Raw genomic sequence first — 21,339 nt, 5'->3', positions numbered from 1 at the left:
GCAGCCAAGAACATACGGAACATATTTCATAAGAAGTACTATAAAGAGAAAAAAGGGGCACAGAAAGAATTACATTTTTACTCATTTTTGTTTCTTGTTAATGTAACTGTACTCATCAACTCTGCACTTAAAATCAAGAGAGACATTAGAAAGACAAACGATTGCAACTTGATTCGAAAAGAATGTTCTAACAGTAACATCAAAGTTTTGATATTTGCCGCTATGCTATTTGACATCCAACCTGAAGTGTGTCATAAAAATTGTTTAAAGGCTCACATGAGACATTATATCAAATGAAATAACGGGTTTACTGTTATCAGTCACTGTATTTTAATTCCACAATGTGTTTCAAAGTTTAAGCCTCCATCATCAGGTGAAATTATGTATGTAATATGGCATGTACCTACTGTGTTACAAGTTTAGAATAACTTGTGGCAGTCAGTGGTAACATGATCCTTTCATTTTCATTTACAAAGTGTAAACTACAAGGCATGATGATGTGTACAATATAAAATTGCACTGAAAGGAGCATGTGACTATGGAGACAGTGTCATATGTTATCATAATACAAAACACAATACACATATGCCAATTTAAATACATAAATCAACTAGACAAGTTTAAACCTTCAAAACGCATTGTGGAATTAAATTAAACAGTGATTGCTAACAGTACACTTCTTTCATTCAATATCAATAAGAGTCATGGTGAAGCCTAACCAAATATGTTCACATTTAGAAATTCTATGCTTATTAATAACAAAAAAAATGTGCACTACGTATGGGCAGCACTACAAAAATTACTGTGGAGCAATGTGAGTACCATAGAGCATACAATACTTTGGTACAAATGGTTACAGAGGATATGGTGGCTACGTAGCAATTTTTGGTGTGGTGCAGAAATAAAGAAAGAAATGACTAAATTGTATCAGTATAGACAGAAATAAGAAGAAGCTATTAGATGGGGAAGAGGAAACTAAAGCTTTTCTTTCACTATCAGTTATGAGCAAACTGACAGATTAATCTAATGTAAACCCCAGATGCTCTGTAATCCAATATTGGGATTTACTGGATGATAAACTAATTTAATATAGTTGGATTTCAAAAAGTACACAGCAGATGTTTCTCTTAAAAATATACAACTATCAAGAATGTATTATTAAATTTCATGGTCAACATGAACAATAATGTTTCACGTCACATCACACCTAATGCCATGAAGTGACATGAGATGTGTGGGGGGAGAGGCGGGTGGGGGGGACTCATATTACGCTGATAGAAAAATATGTGACCTAACAAGGATCTTCAAACCTTTGGAAAAAGAACATATTACATTAAAAGCTCAGGAAATTGTAAACAGTGTGACCAAAAAATAAAACCCTCCAACAACTGAAGTAATCACTGCTTGCATTACGATGGAAGTGTTTGTGGGAAACATCTCATTAGTTATATGCAATCTTGCCATTTCCAGTTACTGTAGCAAACTGGTTGAGTAAACCCATTAATTCAATATTGGATTTTTTTTTTTTTTGGGGGGGGGGGGGGGTGAATCTCTGTTCATGACACACAAGATTCTGCAAGCAATGTTGACTTTAACTGCGGTGCTGCCTTCTTGAATGGAAAATAACATAGTGAACTTTGAAGATGAGACCTACTGTGTAACCTTAAAACAAAAACTACCTGACTGATCCTAAAGCAATAGAATACCTATAAAATGCTCAGGTAATGAGGATCTCAAGTCAAGAACCTCAAACACATTCTGTAAGTAAATATCATCATCACACTGCTCTTGTGACACGTTCTTCAAAAATAAATGATAGACCAAAGGTTGATTTTGTGTGTGTGTGTGTGTGTGTGTGTGTGTAAGAGAGACAGAGATCTGCTGAGCCTTTTGTCACAATCTTCAAAAGCATTCTCCTTGTGTAGCCAGTGTGTTGACTAACGAGGTGACATATTTACTATAACTCTTTCAACAGCACAAAGATTTAGAACCTGAAAGTAAAGAGGGAGTCAATTGGGTCTTTGAATTTGCGTGCATGTCAATATCAGGCATCTGGTAAGATCTTCCTCTTCTATCACAACTGTTGTTAGCACTGACTCTTCCTTTCATTCTGAAAACATGGCCCTTCTACTGTAAGTTTTAATCATCTTATTTTTAACCTTTATAAATTATTTTATCACTCACTTCTTTTGTCTCCTGACCATCCAACCACCAATCCCTGCTTATTTTATTTTTGGCAATTCTGAATACTCTCCTTGGCCCTACAGAAACTCCAATTGCTCATCCTCTTTCAGAAGTCTTGCCTGGAACTTGATATCCCACCCAATGGGCTTACCAATAAAATTGGTATCTCGGGCTGTTGCCCACCCTACTGCAAGAGCCTTCACCAATTTGGTCCCTGCTTGCACACTACATGTTGGCCTAACCTTGGGCCACAGGTGTTCCTCTGCTAAGACTATTTACAAATATCACATGGGATCACTTTTTGTAGATGCAGTATCTTTTACAAACTGTTTGCACACTTTGTTCCAGCCACCACCAGGAGGAATCAGCAACATTCTTGAGCAGTGCACATATCAGCAAACAGTGGCAATGCTGTCATGGCACCAGCTTCTTCTGCGGGTCAAGTGACTGTCAAACTCCTGTGGGTACCCTTCCACCTGTTGGATACTTAATGTGTAATATTTATGTTATTCTTAGTGATCATGGACGATCTTTGAGTTATTATCCAGAACAATATGTGCTGTTAATAAAGGTGTACATAACTACAACTATAACAGTCCTTAGTTATTGCACACCACCCTTGCCACTAGGTGAGGACATAAAACATAGTAAAGTGGTTGCACATGAGACAAGCATCAGTGTGTCAATGAACAAGGTGACCAGCCTCTCTAAATAAATACAAGTGCATGATGAAACACAAGATAGTACAATCTGGGGGGAACTGAAATACTCTGTGTGAGTAAAAAATAAAATTGCAATTTGAACTGTGACTGGTACTAAGACTAATGTCTGCTAATAGTATTTTCCTCACCAAACATGTATGTGAAATATAGCATAAAGTATGATGTAACATTCCAAACTGAAAACCGTCTGTTGTTAGCACTATCCACTACTTAGACCGAATCTGATTTGGTGACTTTCATAATTAAGGAATTTTTTTTTAACCTGGCATTTGCACTGTTTGTGAGAATTTGTAAAAAAGGGGAGGCACACTTAAATCAACTACCAAACATATATTAAGAATATGAGCTCATTCCAGTGCTAATTTCAAAATATACCTGAAATGCCTCTTGTTGCAGAACATCCTCAGTGGGTGCAGCTTGAACTGGAGACTGGACTGCCGCTTGAGGCAAGGACTGAACCTGAAAATGTTAACAGCAAATATCAGTACAGTGAAGAAACAATGGCTGATTTCAACCAATATATATATATATATATATATATATATATATATATATATATATATATATATATATATATATATATATATATATATATTAAAAACAAAGATTCCAAGACTTGCGGGAAAGTGCCGGTAGACAGGCACAATAAAATAACACACAAACACACACACACCAAAATTTCGAGCTTTCGCAACCGGCGGCTGCTTCGTCAGGAAAGAGGGAAGGAAAAGGAAAGATGAAAGGATAAACCCACATCCTTTCATCTTTCCTTTTCCTTCCCTCTTTCCTGACGAAGCAGCCGCAGCTTGCGAAAGCTCGAAATTCTGTGTGTGTGTTTTATTCATTGTGCCTATCTACCGGCGCTTTCCTGCTTGGTAAGTCTTGGAAAAACTGCTTAAAATGTCCAGCCTCTAAAGGTGTTTGAAGAGGGACACACTCACAGTAAAGAGAGTGAAGAATATAAATGAAGACTCCACCAGATATCCTCTCATAAGCTGCCCGATTCTTATAATAACCCTGATAGCCCCGGAGAGCAGGGGTTCACAATGCTGGAAACCAAGTTTCCTGGAGAGCAATGCAGAAGAAAGAGCGGAGGCTGAAAAGTTGTCAGAGCTCAGCAAGGCTGTGGAAAAAACCGCTACAATTCCACTGGAGGATGACACTGTCCAAGATCGAAAAATGCGTGAAGGGACTGAGGAGGCAGATTATGGCGTTGGGTCATCGACCGCCACCAAAGGGGAGCCTGAATCGAGAATCAGTGCGTCTGAGGCAGGGGCAAGATTGAGGTCATTGGGGGACACCAAACTCTGCAAATCGTCCCCAGACTCAGAGCTGGTAGGAACAGGGGCACAGAGGCAGCCTGAACCTCACCCATCTTACCCAGCCTATTCTTCTTCTTCTTCACCTCCTCCTGCTGTTCCTTAGGAGCAACCTGGGAGGGAGACTCAGGAGTGTCAGGGACAGACAGAGAGCGGGAAGCTCTTCAATCCGCCGCTTGTGGCTCCTTGAGCCACTGACTGATGTCAGCTGTCACACTGGAGGAGGCCTTAGAAGATAGATAGACTTCCAGGTGACCATTTCCGTGCAAGAGAAGCCGGAGCAGGTTGGCGTACCTCCGGCATGGGGAGGAGGGGGGTCCAATATCCCCGTCAGTTTGGGGGATTGGTCTCCCAAAAGAGGTATCTTGGGAGCATCAGAAGAAACAGTGTCCCCCATCACAGACATCGAAGAAGAGCCAGGGCAGCCCCAAGGGCCCACTGGGGGCTTAACAACCGCAGGGACAGATGTCGCCACAGGGTGTAACAAACTTGCAGTCGCAGCATAGGATGTAGTCATCGGCACAAGATGAAGTGGTTCGTATTTCCTCTTTGCATCCTGATAGGTGAGCCTGTCCAGGGTTTTTATTTCCATTATTTGCCGCTCCTTATGGAGAACAGGGCAGTCAGGCGAGCAGGGGGAGTGGTTATTCCGAAAGTTGACACAAGTGAGAGGAGGCGCACACAGAGCGCCCAGGTGCAGAGGATGACCGTAATCCCTGCATGTGGCACTGGAAGTACAACAAGATGACTTGTGACCAAACTTCCAACAATTGAAGCACCGCATAGGGAGAGTCATGTATGATTTCATGTCAAATGGTAAACCATCACCTTGACCTTTCCAGGCAACCAGTCACTCTCAAAGGCCAAGATGAAGGCATTGGTAGCAACTCTGTTGTCTTTGGGTCCCCTATGCGTGCGCCGGACGAAGTGCAAACCCCATCGCTCTAAGTTGGCACATACCTTCTCATCCGAGTGTGTGTGTGTGTGTGTTTGAGGTTTACGGGCGCTAAACAGCGTGGTCATCAGCGCCCAAGCGCATAGAAACAGGAACACAGGCGGTGAAGGGACGAAGACGGACGCCGAACAATGAGAACGGCTAAAAGACACAGGCCTGACGCAGTTCCAAATGCGCACATACAGAGGCAAAACAAGAGGAGAAGAAACACACTAAAAAAGGAAAGGAAACACAAGGAAAAGAGAACAGATACCGAAGTGAAACAAGGAGGTAATCGTGACTGGCGGACCTCTTACCTAAAAACTGGGTGAGCCAGTCACCCAGCAGCACATTAAAACCTTCTCCCTAAAATCCGAGGCAACAGATTGCACAGGACACAAAACCGTAAAACCTTAACCACAGTCGCTGCGTCGTCTTGCAAAATAGAGGGCAAATCCGGTGGCAAGGAAACCACCGCCCTCTGGTCAGAGAATAAAAGACAGTCAAGTAAAATGTGGCGGACAGTAATCTGGACGCCACAAGCACTGCAGATTGGGGGGTCCTCCCGCCGGAGTAAAAAACCATGCGTGAAGGGACTGTGTCCAATGCGGAGGCGAGTGAGGAGAACCTCATCCCGCCTGTATGACTGGTAGGACGTACGCCATGGTCGCGTAGTGGCCTTTACCAGACGCAGCTTATTGTCAGAAACTGCCAACCACTCCTCTTCCCATTGATGCATAACACGAGAACGCAAAAGGGAGGTTACAGCATGGAGGGGGACGGCACATTCAACAACGTGAGGGAGGGAACATGCATCTTTGGCAGCCACATCCACCAGTTCGTTTCCCCTAATACCCACGTGCCCCGGCACCCAGCAGAAAGAAACCTCCTTCCCCTGCCGTTGCAGGTGGAGTAGGGCATCATGGATGTTCTGGACGACCGTATCCGCTGGGTACAAGTGTTGAATGGTCTGAAGGGCACTCAGGGAGTCAGAACAGATGAGGAACTTAATACTGGGAACACATCTCATCTGCTCCAATGCCCGCAATATTGCAAACAATTCGGCATCGAGGATGGTAAACACCGCAGGAAGCCGTAACTTGACGACTCGATCAGGGAAAACAACAGCACAACCAACAGTGTCCCCCTGTTTAGAGCCATCTGTGAATACAGGTACATGGTCCGGATGCTGGTTTAAAATATCGTAAAATAAGGAGGTAAAAACAAACGCCGGAGTGCAGTTCCTCGGGTTCTCCGACAAGTCTAAAAGGATGCTGGGCCTCTGGAGCAACCAGGGAGGCAGGCGAGTAAAACCTTGTCGTTGGGGGGCCACACGTTCCACACCAAGGGACTCAAGCAAATGCTTGGCACGAATCCCAAATGGTTTTGTTGCCCTGGGACGACTGGAAAAGAGACGTTCCATAGGCGGTCGGGCAACGGTAGGGTACGCAGGGGAGGTAGGACAGGCAAGGAAATGACACACCCGTCGCACCATGAGGAGTTTCCGCCGGATGGCGAGTGGCGGTTCCCCTGCCTCAGCACACAGGCTGGGGATGGGACTGGTACGGAAGGCACCAGTGGCCAGCCTGATACCCTCATGGTGTACTGCGTCAAGGATCTTCAGATACGAAGGCCTTGCTGACCCATACACGGTGCAAGCATAGTCAAGACGCAATCGGACGAAAGCCCTATAAAACTGCAGCAGACGCGCCCGATCTGCTCCCCAGGACCGATGGCTCAGACACTTCAAAATATTCAGTGCCTTCAGGGCCCGCACCTTGAGGTCTTTAAGGTGAGGCAACCACGACAACTTGGAATCAAAAGTGAGGCCCAGGAACCTCACAGTGTCTCTAAAAGGAAGAACGGTGTCCCTCAGACGCAATTCAGGGGAGGTAAAAAGACGCCGAGAACGATTAAAATGAACACACACAGATTTGTCTGCAGAAAAGGTAAAACCCGTCTTTGCAGTCCATGCCTCTAAGCGCTTTATCGTAAGCTGTAACTGCCGACTAGCACTGACAAGACTGGAGGAAGAACAGAAAACAGCAAAATCGTCCACAAACAAGGAGCATTGGGCAGGACTCCGGATAGTGGACGTGATACTGTTGATAGCAACGGCAAAGAGGGTGACACTTAAAACGCTGCCCTGAGGAACACCATTCTCCTGCACGTACAAATCCGATAGCACATTACCAACCCGATACCGAAAGAGGCGGTGAGAAAGAAAGGACCGAATGAAGATGGGGAGACGGCCACGAAAGCCCCACTCATGGAGTTGACTGAGGATAAGGCGGCGCCAAGTAGTGTCATACGCCTTATTAATGTCAAAGAAGACCCCTAGACAATGCTGGTTACGTAGAAAGGCCTGCTGGATGGCGGCCTCAAGCAGGGTCAAGTTGTCTATAGTGGAACGACATCTCCGAAAGCCACACTGAGAGGGGCTAAGGAGCTGCCTGGTCTCGAGCAGCCAAACCAGGCGGCGGTTGACCATGCGTTCCAACGTCTTCCCAACACAGCTCGTCAAGGCAATACTCCGATAACTATTGGGATGCGTTCGGTCCTTCCCTGGTTTGAGGAGGGGAATCAAAATTGCCTCCCTCCACGAGTTAGGGTACGTGCCACATAACCATATCATATTGAAACAGTTCAGGAGAACTTCCTTGGATGGCAGCGACAGGTGCCGCAGCATGCTGTACCGGATTTGATCATGACCAGGCGCAGTATCATGAGCCACAGACAGCACAGAATCCAGTTCCCACATTGTGAAGGGGCAGTTATAGGGTTCAGAATTTAGAGACCGGAAGTCCAAGTGACCCCTTTCGACGGCAGTGCGGTAGCGGCAGAAATCTGGATCACAGTTAATAGTGGCGGTAGATTCCGCAAAATGCATAGCCAGTGTCTGGGCAATGTCTCTCGGCGCATGACAAAACTCTACCAGCTGGTGAGCAAGATGTATGAGACAGGCGAAATACCCTCAGACTTCAAGAAGAATATAATAATTCCAATCCCAAAGAAAGCAGGTGCTGACAGATGTGAAAATTACCGAACTATCAGTTTAATAAGCCACGGCTGCAAAATACTAACGCGAATTCTTTACAGACGAATGGAAAAACTGGTAGATGCAGACCTCGGGGAGGATCAGTTTGGATTCCGTCGAAATGTTGGAACACGTGAGGCAATACTGACCTTACGACTTATCTTAGAAGAAAGATTAAGAAAAGGCAAACCTACGTTTCTAGCATTTGTAGACTTAGAGAAAGCTTTTGACAATGTTGACTGGAATACTCTTTTTCAAATTCTAAAGGTGGCAGGGGTAAAATACAGGGAGCGAAAGGCTATTTATAATTTGTACAGAAACCAGATGGCAGTAATAAGAGTCGAGGGGCATGAAAGGGAAGCAGTGGTTGGGAAAGGAGTGAGACAGGGTTGTAGCCTCTCCCCGATGTTATTCAATCTGTATATTGAGCAAGCAGTAAAGGAAACAAAAGAAAAATTTGGAGTAGGTATTAAAATTCATGGAGACGAAGTAAAAACTTTGAGGTTCGCCGATGACATTGTAATTCTGTCAGAGACGGCAAAGGACTTGGAAGAGCAGTTGAACGGAATGGACAGTGTCTTGAAAGGAGGATATAAGATGAACATTAACAAAAGCAAAACGAGGATAATGGAATGTAGTCAAATTAAATCGGGTGATGCTGAGGGAATTAGATTAGGAAATGAGACACTTCAATTAGTAAAGGAGTTTTGTTATTTGGGGAGCAAAATAACTGATGATGGTCGAAGTAGAGAGGATATAAAATGTAGACTGGCAATGGCAAGGAAAGCGTTTCTGAAGAAGAGAAATTTGTTAACATCGAATATAGATTTATGTATCAGGAAGTCGTTTCTGAAAGTATTTGTTTGGAGTGTAGCCATGTATGGAAGTGAAACATGGACGATAACTAGTTTGGACAAGAAGAGAATAGAAGCTTTCGAAATGTGGTGCTACAGAAGAATACTGAAGATAAGGTGGATAGATCACGTAACTAATGAGGAGGTATTGAATAGGATTGGGGAGAAGAGAAGTTTGTGGCACAACTTGACTAGAAGAAGGGATCGGTTGGTAGGACATGTTTTGAGGCATCAAGGGATCACAAATTTAGCATTGGAGGGCAGCGTGGAGGGTAAAAATCGTAGAGGGAGACCGAGAGATGAGTACACTAAGCAGATTCAGAAGGATGTAGGTTGCAGTAGGTACTGGGAGATGAAGCAGCTTGCACAGGATAGAGTAGCATGGAGAGCTGCATCAAACCAGTCTCAGGACTGAAGACAACAACAACAACAGATTCCGCAAAATGCATAGCCAGTGTCTGGGCAATGTCTCTCGGCGCCGTGAGGAGACATCCCTGATGCAGCAATGCCGTGACAGGTAGCTGGCTGAGTTTCCCGGAAATCCTCCTGATGGCTTCCCATACTTTCGTAGAACTAGTGGAGCGAGAGATGGAATTCAAGAACGATTGCCATGACCGTCGTTTGCTCTCTTTAATCACTCGCCGCGCTCTGGCCCTTGCCACCCGAAAGGCCGCAAGATTGTCAGCTGAGGGACGCCACTTGAAGCGGCGCAGTGCTGCACGGCGGGCGCGGATGGCTGAGTGGCACTCAGTGGTCCACCAAGGGACAGGACGCCTCTTGGGATGACCGGATGATCGTGGGATTGACAATTCAGCAGCATGAGAGATCACGGCTGCAACATGGTCTACCCATTCGTGGACGCTGGCACGGTGTTCCAAAACAGCCAGTTGGCTGAAAAGTGTCCAGTCAGCTCTGCAAAGGTGCCACCGGGGCGGCACTGGTAATGCCACAGCCTCATCCAGGAGGCGAATCCAGAGGGGGAAGTGGTCACTAGAATGGAGGTCAGCTGCAGCCTCCCACAGAGCAGAATCTGCGAGTGCTGGAGAGCAAAAGGAAAGGTCAATAGCCGATGACGATCCGGAAGCAGTACAGAAATGAGTGGGAGCACCAGAGTTGAGGAGGCACAGTTCTTCAGACATCATGACGCTTTCCAGAATGCGACCCCTGGGGCAAGTAGTCGGAGAGCCCCATAAGACATTATGAGCGTTGAAGTCCCCCAGAAGAAGAAATGGGCGAGGGAGTTGGCTAATAAGGTCCGTGAGAGCCTCAGAGTCTATCGCATCCGGAGGTGGTAAATAAACAGAACAGACTGTGAGCCTCCGACCCACAAGAATGTCAACTGCAACTGCTTGCAAGTCGGTGACGAGAGGGAGCTCAGATGAGGGGTGCACATCACGGACAAAAACCGCAACACCACCCTTTACCCTTTGCCCCGTCAGATCATCTTTTCAATATGCGGTATAGCCGCGTAAAGAAGGAGAATCAGTGGCCCGAAAATGTGTCTCTTGGATACATAAGCACAAGGGGCACTCTCGTATGAGGAGTTGTAATTCGGCCACATGCGTCCTGAAACCATTCAGGTTCCACTGTAATATGGGAGCCAGTGATCAGGGTGGCTGAACTTTCACCCTGCCTCCGTGCTTTGGAGGAGAGACCGTACTGGCCGGAGATTTATTCCTGGGGCGAGAAGATCGCCCCCGGTCGACATCAATGTCCATAAGATCCGATGACGACCCACGGGAGATGTCAGACAGTACGATGGCATCATCATCGGACCGACGCTGACTAGTCTCCTCAGGTGGCAGTACCTTCATCTTCTGAGGCTTTGTCTTGGGGGGCTTGGAATGCAGAGCCTTGTCAACAGTTGGAGGTTGACTCGCCTGGGCAGAAGGCGCCATATGGGGGGAGGCTGAAAGTACCTCAATGGCAGCAACCACGGCCTTGTCCGATGTAGCGGGGAGAGCCGCAGATTGCAAAACAACCGCAGCAGCACAAGTGCACTGGCAAGCGCAGGTTTTAGTGCTAACACTAGCAACCTCCGTTTGTGTAGCAACAGTGGCCAGTTGTACCGGTTTTTTGAGAGCGGAAGCGAAAGATGTGGAAAACACAGGAGGTTGCATGGCCTTAAAGATCTTCTTGGCCTCACCATAGGGGATGCGCTTAGATGTTTTAATCTCCTGTACCTTCCGCTCTTCGAGATAGATGGGGCAGATCCGGCTCCAGACCGGGTGACTCCCAGAGCAATTCACGCACTTCACAGGCGATGAACAATCGGCTCCGTCATGGGCAGGCTGACCACATTTACCACACGTGGCTATCCCATTGCACCCCAACGTAGTATGCCCAAAGCGCTGACATTTAAAACAGCGCATTGGGTTGGGGAAATATGGCCGTACGGACAAACGTAAGAACCCCGCTTTAACATGCTCCGGGAGTCTCAGGCAACTGAATGTGAGAATAAACGAGTCAGATTTGACGAGGTCCCCATTGACTCGTTTCATAATGTGCTGCACGTCAACAATTCCTTCGTCAGCCCACTCAGATTTAAGCACGTCTATGGGGATATCCACCAAGTCCCTACACGTCACAACACCCTTACTATAGTTCAAAGTGGAGTGGAGCTCGGTCTCGACAGCGTACTCTCCTAGACAATTTGCCTTCCGAAGGGCAGCGACTTGACGGGAACTAGAAGTTTCAACTAACAGAGTCCCATTGCGCAGTCGCTTTACAGATTTCAGTGTTCCTGCAATTCCCTCAAGACCCTTGTGGATGTAAAAGGGAGAAACCCTCTCAAAGCTACCCTCCTTCCTTTTAATAATCAAAAACACATTCTGATTATCAGCATGTGCTCCGTTACTACATTCTGTTAAACCTCTAGCAGCACCAGGTGCTGGAGGACACGCAGCGCGTAGCCGCTTTTTCGATTGGGTGTGTTTTCCTACCAGCGGCCCACCCAAGCCACTGGTAGGGGGAAATGTAGAGGTCGAAGGGTCCATTGTGGTCCCATGAGCAGCTAGGGAACTAAAAGTCCGCTCAGACAGAGCCCCGCGTGCCTGAGTAAGCCTTATACAACTGGGGTGCGGCAGGTGCCCCAGAGGTTGCCCGCTTGCGACTGTTCCACCCCAACAGCCATGCATCTTCTAGGCGCGGAGCACACCGAAAGATTGAGGGGTTTTTATAGAGGTTGGCCTTCCTCGCAATCCAGGCGGTCAAGCCAAGATTACCATTCCCCGCAGCACACAAAATTTCACCGCCGCGCCGTACGGTGGTCGCTGAAGCATGTCCGGGGGTTACGGTGACAGGACACTGGCGGCGCAGACCAGTCCCCAGCTCAGGACCCCGGGGTCGCCAAGCCCGTACTCAGCAAGTGAATGCTGAGCCCCTGGGGGGTTCTCATCCGACTGCAAAAGGATGTCATGATGGAAAATAAGACCCTGGACCAAGTTAAGGCTTTTATGGGAGTAATCGAAGACGGGGATATCACCCAGCTTTTCAAAGGCGAGCAACGCCCGTGAATGGGCTGGGGAGACCGCCTGGATCAAAATCGCCCCACTGCACATTTTAGACAACTCCGCCACTTCCCCAAACCTATCTTCAAGGTGGTCTATGAAAAACTGGGGCTTCGTTGTCTAGAAGGTCTCTGCATCAGTCCAGCAGCTAACTAGGTACCGAGGTGAATACGGCTCACGAGGCCAAGTCGCCCTACGGTCCTTCCAAGGCATGGCCAGGGAAAGGAACGATCGGGAATCGTAGGTCCCAGCATCAAAGTCATTTCGTACGCGCTTGGAGACTGCTGAGGCCGAGCGACCACTGGCTTGAGTCGACGTAACCTTTATGAACTATCTGTAAGAAACATAACTGAGATTTATATTTGCAATGAAAACTGGAATTTTTCAGGCAATATGAACGGATCGGAGCGTGGAATGTCAGATCCCTTAATCGGGCAGGTAGGTTAGAAAATTTAAAAAGGGAAATGGATAGGTTAAACTTAGATATAGTGGGAATTAGTGAAGTTCGGTGGCAGGCGGAACAAGACTTTTAGTCAGGTGACTACAGGGTTATAAAAACAAAATCAAATAGGGGTAATGCAGGAGTAGGTTTAATAATGAATAGGAAAATAGGAATGCGGGTAACGGCATAGTGAACGCATTATTCTGGCTAAGATAGATATGAAGCCCACACCTACTACAGTAGTACAAGTTTATATGCCAACTAGCTCTGCAGATGACGAAGAAATTGAAGAAATGTATGATCAAATAAAAGAAATTATTCAGATAGTGAAGGGAGACGAAAATTTAATAGTAATGGGTGACTGGAATTCGGTAGTAGGAAAAGGGAGAGAAGGAAACATAGTAGGTGAATATGGATTGGGGCTAAGAAATGAAAGAGGAAGCCGCCTAGTAGAATTTTGCACAGAGCACAACTTAATCATAGCTAACACTTGGTTTAAGAATCATGAAAGAAGGTTGTATACGCGGAAGAACCCTGGAGATACTAAAAGGTATCAGATAGATTATATAATGGTAAGACAGAGATTTAGGAACCAGGTTTTAAGTTGTAAGACATTTCCAGGGGCAGATGTGGACTCTGACCACAATCTATTGGTTATGACCTGTAGATTAAAACTGAAGAAACTGCAAAAATGTGGGAAATTAAGGAGATGGGACCTGGATAAACTGAAAGAACCAGAGGTTGTACAGAGTTTCAGAGAGAGCATAAGGGAACAATTGACAGGAATAGGGGAAAGAAATACAGTAGAAGAAGAATGGGTAGCTCTGAGGGATGTAGTAGTGAAGGCAGCAGAGGATAAAGTAGGTACAAAGACGAGGGCTAGTAGAAATCCTTGGGTAACAGAAGAAATATTGAATTTAATTGATGAAAGGAGAAAATATAAAAATGCAGTAAATGAAGCAGGCAAAAAGGAATACAAACGTCTCAAAAATAAGATCGACAGGAAGTGCAAAATGGCTAAACAGGGATGGCTAGAGGACAAATGTAAGGATGTAGAAGCTTATCTCACTAGGGGTAAGATAGATACTGCCTACAGGAAAATTAAAGAGACCTTTGGAGAGAAGAGAACCTCGTGTATGAATATCAAGAGCTCAGATGGCAGCCCAGTTCTAAGCAAAGAAGGGAAGGCAGAAAGGTGGAAGGAGTATATAGAAGGTTTATACAAGGGCGATGTACTTGAGGACAATATTATGGAAATAGAAGAGGATGTAGATGAAGACGAAATGGGAGATACGATACTGCGTGAAGAGTTTGACAGAGCACTGAAAGACCTGAGTCGAAACAAGGCCCCCGGAGTAGACAACATTCCATTAGAACTACTGACGGCCTTGGGAGAGCCAGTCATGACAAAACTCTACCAGCTGGTGAGCAAGATGTACGAGACAGGCGAAATACCCTCAGACTTCAAGAAGAATATAATAATTCCAATCCCAAAGAAAGCAGGTGCTGACAGATGTGAAAATTACCGAACTATCAGTTTAATAAGCCACGACTGCAAAATACTGACGCGAATTCTTTACAGACGAATGGAAAAACTGGTAGATGCAGACCTCGGGGAGGATCAGTTTGGATTCCGTCGAAATGTTGGAACACGTGAGGCAATACTGACCTTACGACTTATCTTAGAAGAAAGATTAAGAAAAGGCAAACCTACGTTTCTAGCATTTGTAGACTTAGAGAAAGCTTTTGACAATGTTGACTGGAATACTCTTTTTCGAATTCTAAAGGTGGCAGGGGTAAAATACAGGGAGCGAAAGGCTATTTATAATTTGTACAGAAACCAGATGGCAGTAATAAGAGTCGAGGGGCATGAAAGGGAAGCAGTGGTTGGGAAAGGAGTGAGACAGGGTTGTAGCCTATCCCCGATGTTATTCAATCTGTATATTGAGCAAGCAGTAAAGGAAACAAAAGAAAAATTTGGAGTAGGTATTAAAATTCATGGAGACGAAGTAAAAACTTTGAGGTTCGCCGATGACATTGTAATTCTGTCAGAGACGGCAAAGGACTTGGAAGAGCAGTTGAACGGAATGGACAGTGTCTTGAAAGGAGGATATAAGATGAACATTAACAAAAGCAAAACGAGGATAATGGAATGTAGTCAAATTAAATTGGGTGATGCTGAGGGAATTAGATTAGGAAATGAGACACTTAAAGTAGTAAAGGAGTTTTGCTATTTAGGAAGTAAAATAACTGATGATGGTCGAAGTAGAGAGGATATAAAATGTAGACTGGCAATGGCAAGGAAAGCGTTTCTGAAGAAGAGAAATTTGTTAACATCGAATATAGATTTATGTATCAGGAAGTCGTTTCTGAAAGTATTTGTTTGGAGTGTAGCCATATATGGAAGTGAAACAGGGACGATAACTAGTTTGGACAAGAAGACAATAGAAGCTTTCGAAATGTGGTGCTACAGAAGAATGTTGAAGATTAGATGGGTAGATCACATAACTAATGAGGAGGTATTGAATAGGATTGGGGAGAAGAGAAGTTTGTGGCACAACTTGACTAGAAGAAGGGATCGGTTGGTAGGACATGTTTTGAGGCATCAAGGGATCACAAATTTAGCATTGGAGGGCAGCGTGGAGGGTAAAAATCGTAGAGGGAGACCGAGAGATGAGTACACTAAGCAGATTCAGAAGGATGTAGGTTGCAGTAGGTACTGGGAGATGAAGCAGCTTGCACAGGATAGAGTAGCATGGAGAGCTGCATCAAACCAGTCTCAGGACTGAAGACAACAACAACAACATGTAATTAGAAACAAAAAGACATGCATTTTTCATAAAGATGATTAGGTATTTGTTAATTAGCATATATTTCATAAATTTTATATTTAAATGATGAATGTGTTTAGATAAAAATGAAAAATAAGAAAACCAAAGGAAAATGACCAAACTGAGATTAGAACCAGTCATCCATTGATAAAACAATCCCCCACAAACTGTAGTCCCCCCACCTCCCTCTTGGCATTGGCAATTCACAGCAACTCACCCCCCCCCCCCCTCCCAATCCCTTCTGTACTCCATGCCCCCCTCTTTGTAGAAGTCACATGCTTCTCCTTGTCTGCTGTACCCATCAAAAATCACAGATATTAGTGTTGCTGTGGTCATAGGAGTGAGCCTGTCGGCGCATGTGTGGTAGTATTTGTGAATGTGTGTACTACTGCTAGAAAAAGTAGTAGTGCTTGAGAGCTAATGTGAATGCTGTTTTCTGCTTCATGTTACTGTGCTCTGCATGTCAATCTGCTGTAGGTGTGTGGTTGCCATTCCCATACTTCACCTACTGCTCATCCAGTAATTTCAAATATTGTTGAATATTAAAGTCACATCTCCCAACACAGAAAATTAAAATGACTCAAAATGCTCAAGGTGACACTAACAGAATTCCTATCACGTTTTACATTTCTTAGACCATATGTAATGAGAATACACGCATTGCATTGTTCCCTATGACAGAAATTTTTCGCAAGTCACTGCTGTTTGCAAAAAGGGTAAAGGAACGTAGATCTCCCCAATTTGGAAGCCAATATCCTTAACATCTGTTGCAAGATTGTAGATCACATTATATGCTTGAATTTTATGACTTTCATGAGGATACAAAGCTTCTCTCCAAGAGTCAATGAATGTCAAAGTTTCAAATATTGAAATAGATGACCATGGGACAAAAACTGCTTAACAGAGGAAAGGCCATAGGACCTAACAGAACACCAACACAATTTTATGTCGAGTTTGCGGAAGAAGTTGCCCTTCTTCTAGCTGCAGGGTGCTGTGAGCCTCTGCAGGAGTGAAGTGTTCCTAATGGTTGCGAAAAACAACAGTTCATTTCCATTCTTAAGAAAGGTCATTGAACAGATGCACAAAACTGTGTGAACACATCTCTGATGTCAGTCTGTTACAGAATTTTGGAACATGTTTCATACTCATGTATGCAACAAAAGTCTACTCTGTAGAAATCAACATTGGTTTCAAAAACAACTATATGAAACCCAGAGTGCTGCTCGTACACAAGACACACAGAGCAGTAAATACTGGCATCCACGCAGAAGTCATCGTCCTCGACATCCAGAAGGAATTCGATACAGTTCCACACTGCCACCTAGTGAGTAAAATACAAGCATACGGGATTTCAGAAATTTACGTACATTCTGCCCATATGCCTTTCTTGGGTTTTTACTAATAGCGACTCATATCTGTATTCAATATAATGTTAGTACATTTTGTAGAAAAAACAAAATCCTCCTCCATGAGTGTCTGCAATCAGTGTATTACCATTCACAAGGAGAGCTGCAGAAGGTTCAGTACAACTTTATGAAATATCCTGATGTTGCTTTCTGGGACACAGTGAGATAGAGAGAACGAGGAATTACCTGCTTGCTCTTCATGTTGCAGACCTATGAAGGAGGGAAATGCATGACCACTATTCTGGTGACCTAATTTCCCTCACGCTTCTAATCTGCACCCCTGCCTTTCAACCCTGTTACAGCCCCAGAACACAATTTATCCCTTAATACGGTTCTACTGCCCTTATACATAGTACAGAAATTTAACACCTGTTCTTAACCCACTTCATTTAACAATAAACATCAATTTTATACAATTAAAACATAATTTTTAACAATCGGTGATTTTTCCATACCCTGCAACATGGGAACTATTAGTCTTAGAGGAAAAATAAACAGACCCTTTTTGTAAGACATTTAATGTAGTTTAATTTTGTACTGGAAAACATTTTCACTATATGCCATGATTTTTGAGATATTCAAGAAAAATGTAGAAATGTGATCTTCTACCCACTAGCCACCTGCACACTCACTGGTTAGAATCTTTAGTATGTTGGTCATGACACTCTGTCCTACCATAACAAAAATTTGAGACTGCAAAATTGTTTCCCCAGTTAACATTTTTTGCTCTTCATTGACTTGGCTAAAAGGAGCCTTCAGTACAGAAGCACTTTCGTAAAGTTGATGCTCTACTTCCGTGGAAGGGGGGAAGGGCTGAGCACGGGCCACCCACTTGGAGGGAGTAGGGATTCATTAATTAAAACTTTTTGTTCAAGAATTAACTTCTACACTTGGAGTTTGTTGCTGTGATGACCATTCACAGCCTATCCACTGTCCCAACACATGATGCTGGATTAGGTGTGGTTCTCATGGCGAAGATTATTCACAGACAGACACCTTGCTGAGCATCGGCTGCAATCTTTGATCAATATAAGTATAGGGGAGGATCACATGGAATTTCGTGCTTCAGTAGCAGAGGGTCACAACAGAGATGCCTCTCTCTCTCTTGGCTGCTGCCTTCCGATGCACCAACATGTCTCTCCTCCTATTGTGTGTTCCGTTTGGGAGTTTAACCCTAACAGCAATTTCCAAAATTATGGTGGCTTCCTTAAGTGAACCACATACATCCCTTTAAGATGGAATGATTTTAACCAGACTTCTGTGATACTTGTCTACGAACGCAACAATCCTCAATGTCCACAAAAAGATCCATTCTCACACCAACTTGTATGTTATCTACGAATGTGTGTACAGTGATTTAAAGTGGAAGAACCACATAAAATTAATTGCATGTAAAGCAGATGCCAGGCAGAGATTCATTTGAAGAATCCTCAGGAAATGTAGTACGAAGAGGCGGTTAGAACGATACTCAAACATTGCTCATCGGTCTGGGATCCAGTCCACATAGGATTGATAGAGGAAATAGAGAACATCCATAGAAGAGCAGTAAGTTTTGTTCCATGTTGATTTAAAAGCACAAAAGTGTCATGGAAATGCTCAGTGACACCAGTGGCAGATGCTGCAAGAGAGGCATTGTGCACCACAGTGCGGTTTACTACTAAAGTCAACCAATATATTGCTTTCTCCTATATATACTTCAGGAAAAGGCCAACAAGATAAAATGAGAGAGAGTCGAGCCCACGCAGAGGTATGCCAGCTTATCTTACTTCCAGCAAACCACTCATGACTGTCACACGAAAAAGGGGAAGTGACATGGTACACAAAATATCCTCTGCTACACACCATACTGCCATTTTAAAAGTCTCTTATGCCTTGATGCCACGCAGACAGTTCAACAGTCATGGTGGCTTTCTGAATGATCCAACATGTAATTTCAAAACAGGAAATATTCATCATTGGAAAGTGTATGTCAAATCAAGAGTTTACGAGATGCCACGAAAGGCCCAATATATGATCTAAAATACATGACAAATTCCAAAGATGTCTGCAAGAACTTTGTCTGCAATGCGTAAGTTGCCTAAGAGTTCCTGTTTTCCAGCAACCTATCAGAGGCGCTCTATGCCAACATAGTGGCCATACTTCCCCACATTGACTGTATAGAGAATGACAGGACCCGAACAAGCAGCCTGTCCCATAGCAGTTATGGAAATCTAGCAATTTACCTCACAGTGTGCCATACAAACATAGTGTGTCAAGACACTACCATGCATGGGGAAACTGTTGGCAGGATTCCAAAAGTGACAAAGTAGATGCTAACAAGTCCTCCTCTACAGTGCACCTCATATAGGAAGGAGGACCAATATTCAGCCATTCTGCCGGTACCCCTCCATAAACTGCTGGCAGCCATTAAAATCATTCTCTTTCTGAGCGGCTAGCAACGAGTTATGAGAATTTCTCTCCTGAAAACTGTACATTTGTCATACTTCACAACAATGCAATTTAATTCAAAGAGCAAGCATATTGTTCTTTCAATTATCGGTCCTATTTTCTTACTGCCTCATAGCTGTAAATGTCTATCTTTAAACGTGTTAGTGCGGTTTCCAAATAACTATGTCAGTTGAGGGCAATAAATGTGAAGTGCTTCACAAACAGGCGAAGATTATCTCCCGTATTACAACTTCTTCAAATGTGAATCTGAAAGTGAGGCTCCCATCGTTGACATTTTGAAGACACAAGAACAGACTGCAGAAGCATGTGGTGTAGGCAAGAGAACTGTACAGCGAATTATAATGAATGTGTCAAAGCTCTAGAAATGTCAGGTGATGTTGGTTTCGTGTTACCTGGAAAGCATAGAAATTGCAAGAAACCTGTAGCACAAATGGATTGTTTTGACAAGAATGTTTTGAAATGTATATGAATGGTGAATATCAGACTTCACAAAAACTTGTTAAAATCATTAATGACAAAACTGGCTTCAAAGGAAGTGCTTCATCAATGCAAAGAATTTTGAAAGTCATTGGTTTCAAATATGTTAAAAGTAATGATGGGAGAAAGTTTTTAATGAAACGATGTGACAGCTGCAGCACAAGCCACATTCTGAGAAAGATGCATGAAATAAGAGAAGGTTGTTCAATAGAGCAAATTGTTTTTAGATGTAAGAAAACCAGCAGTGACCACTATACAGAAATGAACACTGTCACATTCCAGAAGTGGTTCGCTGAACAGTTCTTGCCATACTTGACTCCATAATCTGTCATTGTAATGCACAATGTCAGCTATCACTCACTGTGACAGAGAAAACACATAGTACAAACACCAAGAAAGCGAATATTGTGCTCTGCTTAAAATTAAAAATATTGCGCACAATATTAGCCAGACCAGTGGGGAACTATTGCAGCTCATTAGTTTAAACAAGTCACATAAGAAAACATACAAACTTGACTTACTTGCATATGGATGTGGTCACACAGTTTTGTATTTACCACTGTACCACTGCCAGTATAACACAATCGAATTAATTTGGGCACAAGTTAAAGGCAATGTGGCAGGAAGGAACAAAACATTCAAGATAGCAGACACTGAATCACTTGTGCATGAAGCAATAGACAACATATCCCCTTCAGCATGGGCATGTTGTATGTGGCATGCTGAAAAGCTTTAGGAAGATGACTTTGATAGGGAGGTGAAGATGGATAGAAGCCTTGAACCCATAATCATAAATTTGTAGTCAAATGGTTCATACACAGACTCAGATAGCAGTGACAATGGTATTACTACACGTAGACTCAGGAACAAAGAAAGATAATAATAGTATTTATTTTTATAGACTCATAATTTAAAAAAATATGTTTTTGTGTTTCAATACATCAGCTGCAATATAGTATACGTATCGGCCTTTATTGATTGGAGATTTGTATTCTAAGAAGTATGCAGATGTTAACTTTTTATGAGTGGTATACCTATAATTTTTAATGTATTGCACAGGGTGAATAAGCTAGTTCTTTGCTAGTTGTGAAGTTCAATCTTTTTCCAGCATTTACTATGCACTCATGAGAAGGTAACCGGATAAATTTGTCTAAAACTCTGACTTTTGACAAGCAA

The 21,339-nt window shown here is 43.8% G+C and overlaps 1 protein-coding gene across 6 annotated transcripts in view; it reads right to left on the bottom strand.

Moving 5' to 3' along the window:
* Positions 1-21,339, bottom strand: part of LOC126284081 (PAX-interacting protein 1-like) — a 163,152-nt gene that overhangs the window by 84,899 nt on the left and 56,914 nt on the right. For all 6 annotated transcript variants that reach the window (XM_049982720.1, XM_049982724.1, XM_049982722.1 and 3 more), the window contains one exon: positions 3,282-3,365. In XM_049982720.1, the coding sequence (XP_049838677.1) occupies positions 3,282-3,365 (84 nt within the window). The remainder of the gene's footprint in view (positions 1-3,281; positions 3,366-21,339) is intronic.

This window comes from Schistocerca gregaria, chromosome 8 (genome assembly GCF_023897955.1).
Source record: "Schistocerca gregaria isolate iqSchGreg1 chromosome 8, iqSchGreg1.2, whole genome shotgun sequence".
In the NCBI taxonomy this organism is placed as follows: Eukaryota; Metazoa; Arthropoda; class Insecta; order Orthoptera; family Acrididae; genus Schistocerca; species Schistocerca gregaria.
Note: the sequence above shows the minus strand (reverse complement) of the source record. Positions and strands in the feature narration are given on the sequence as shown.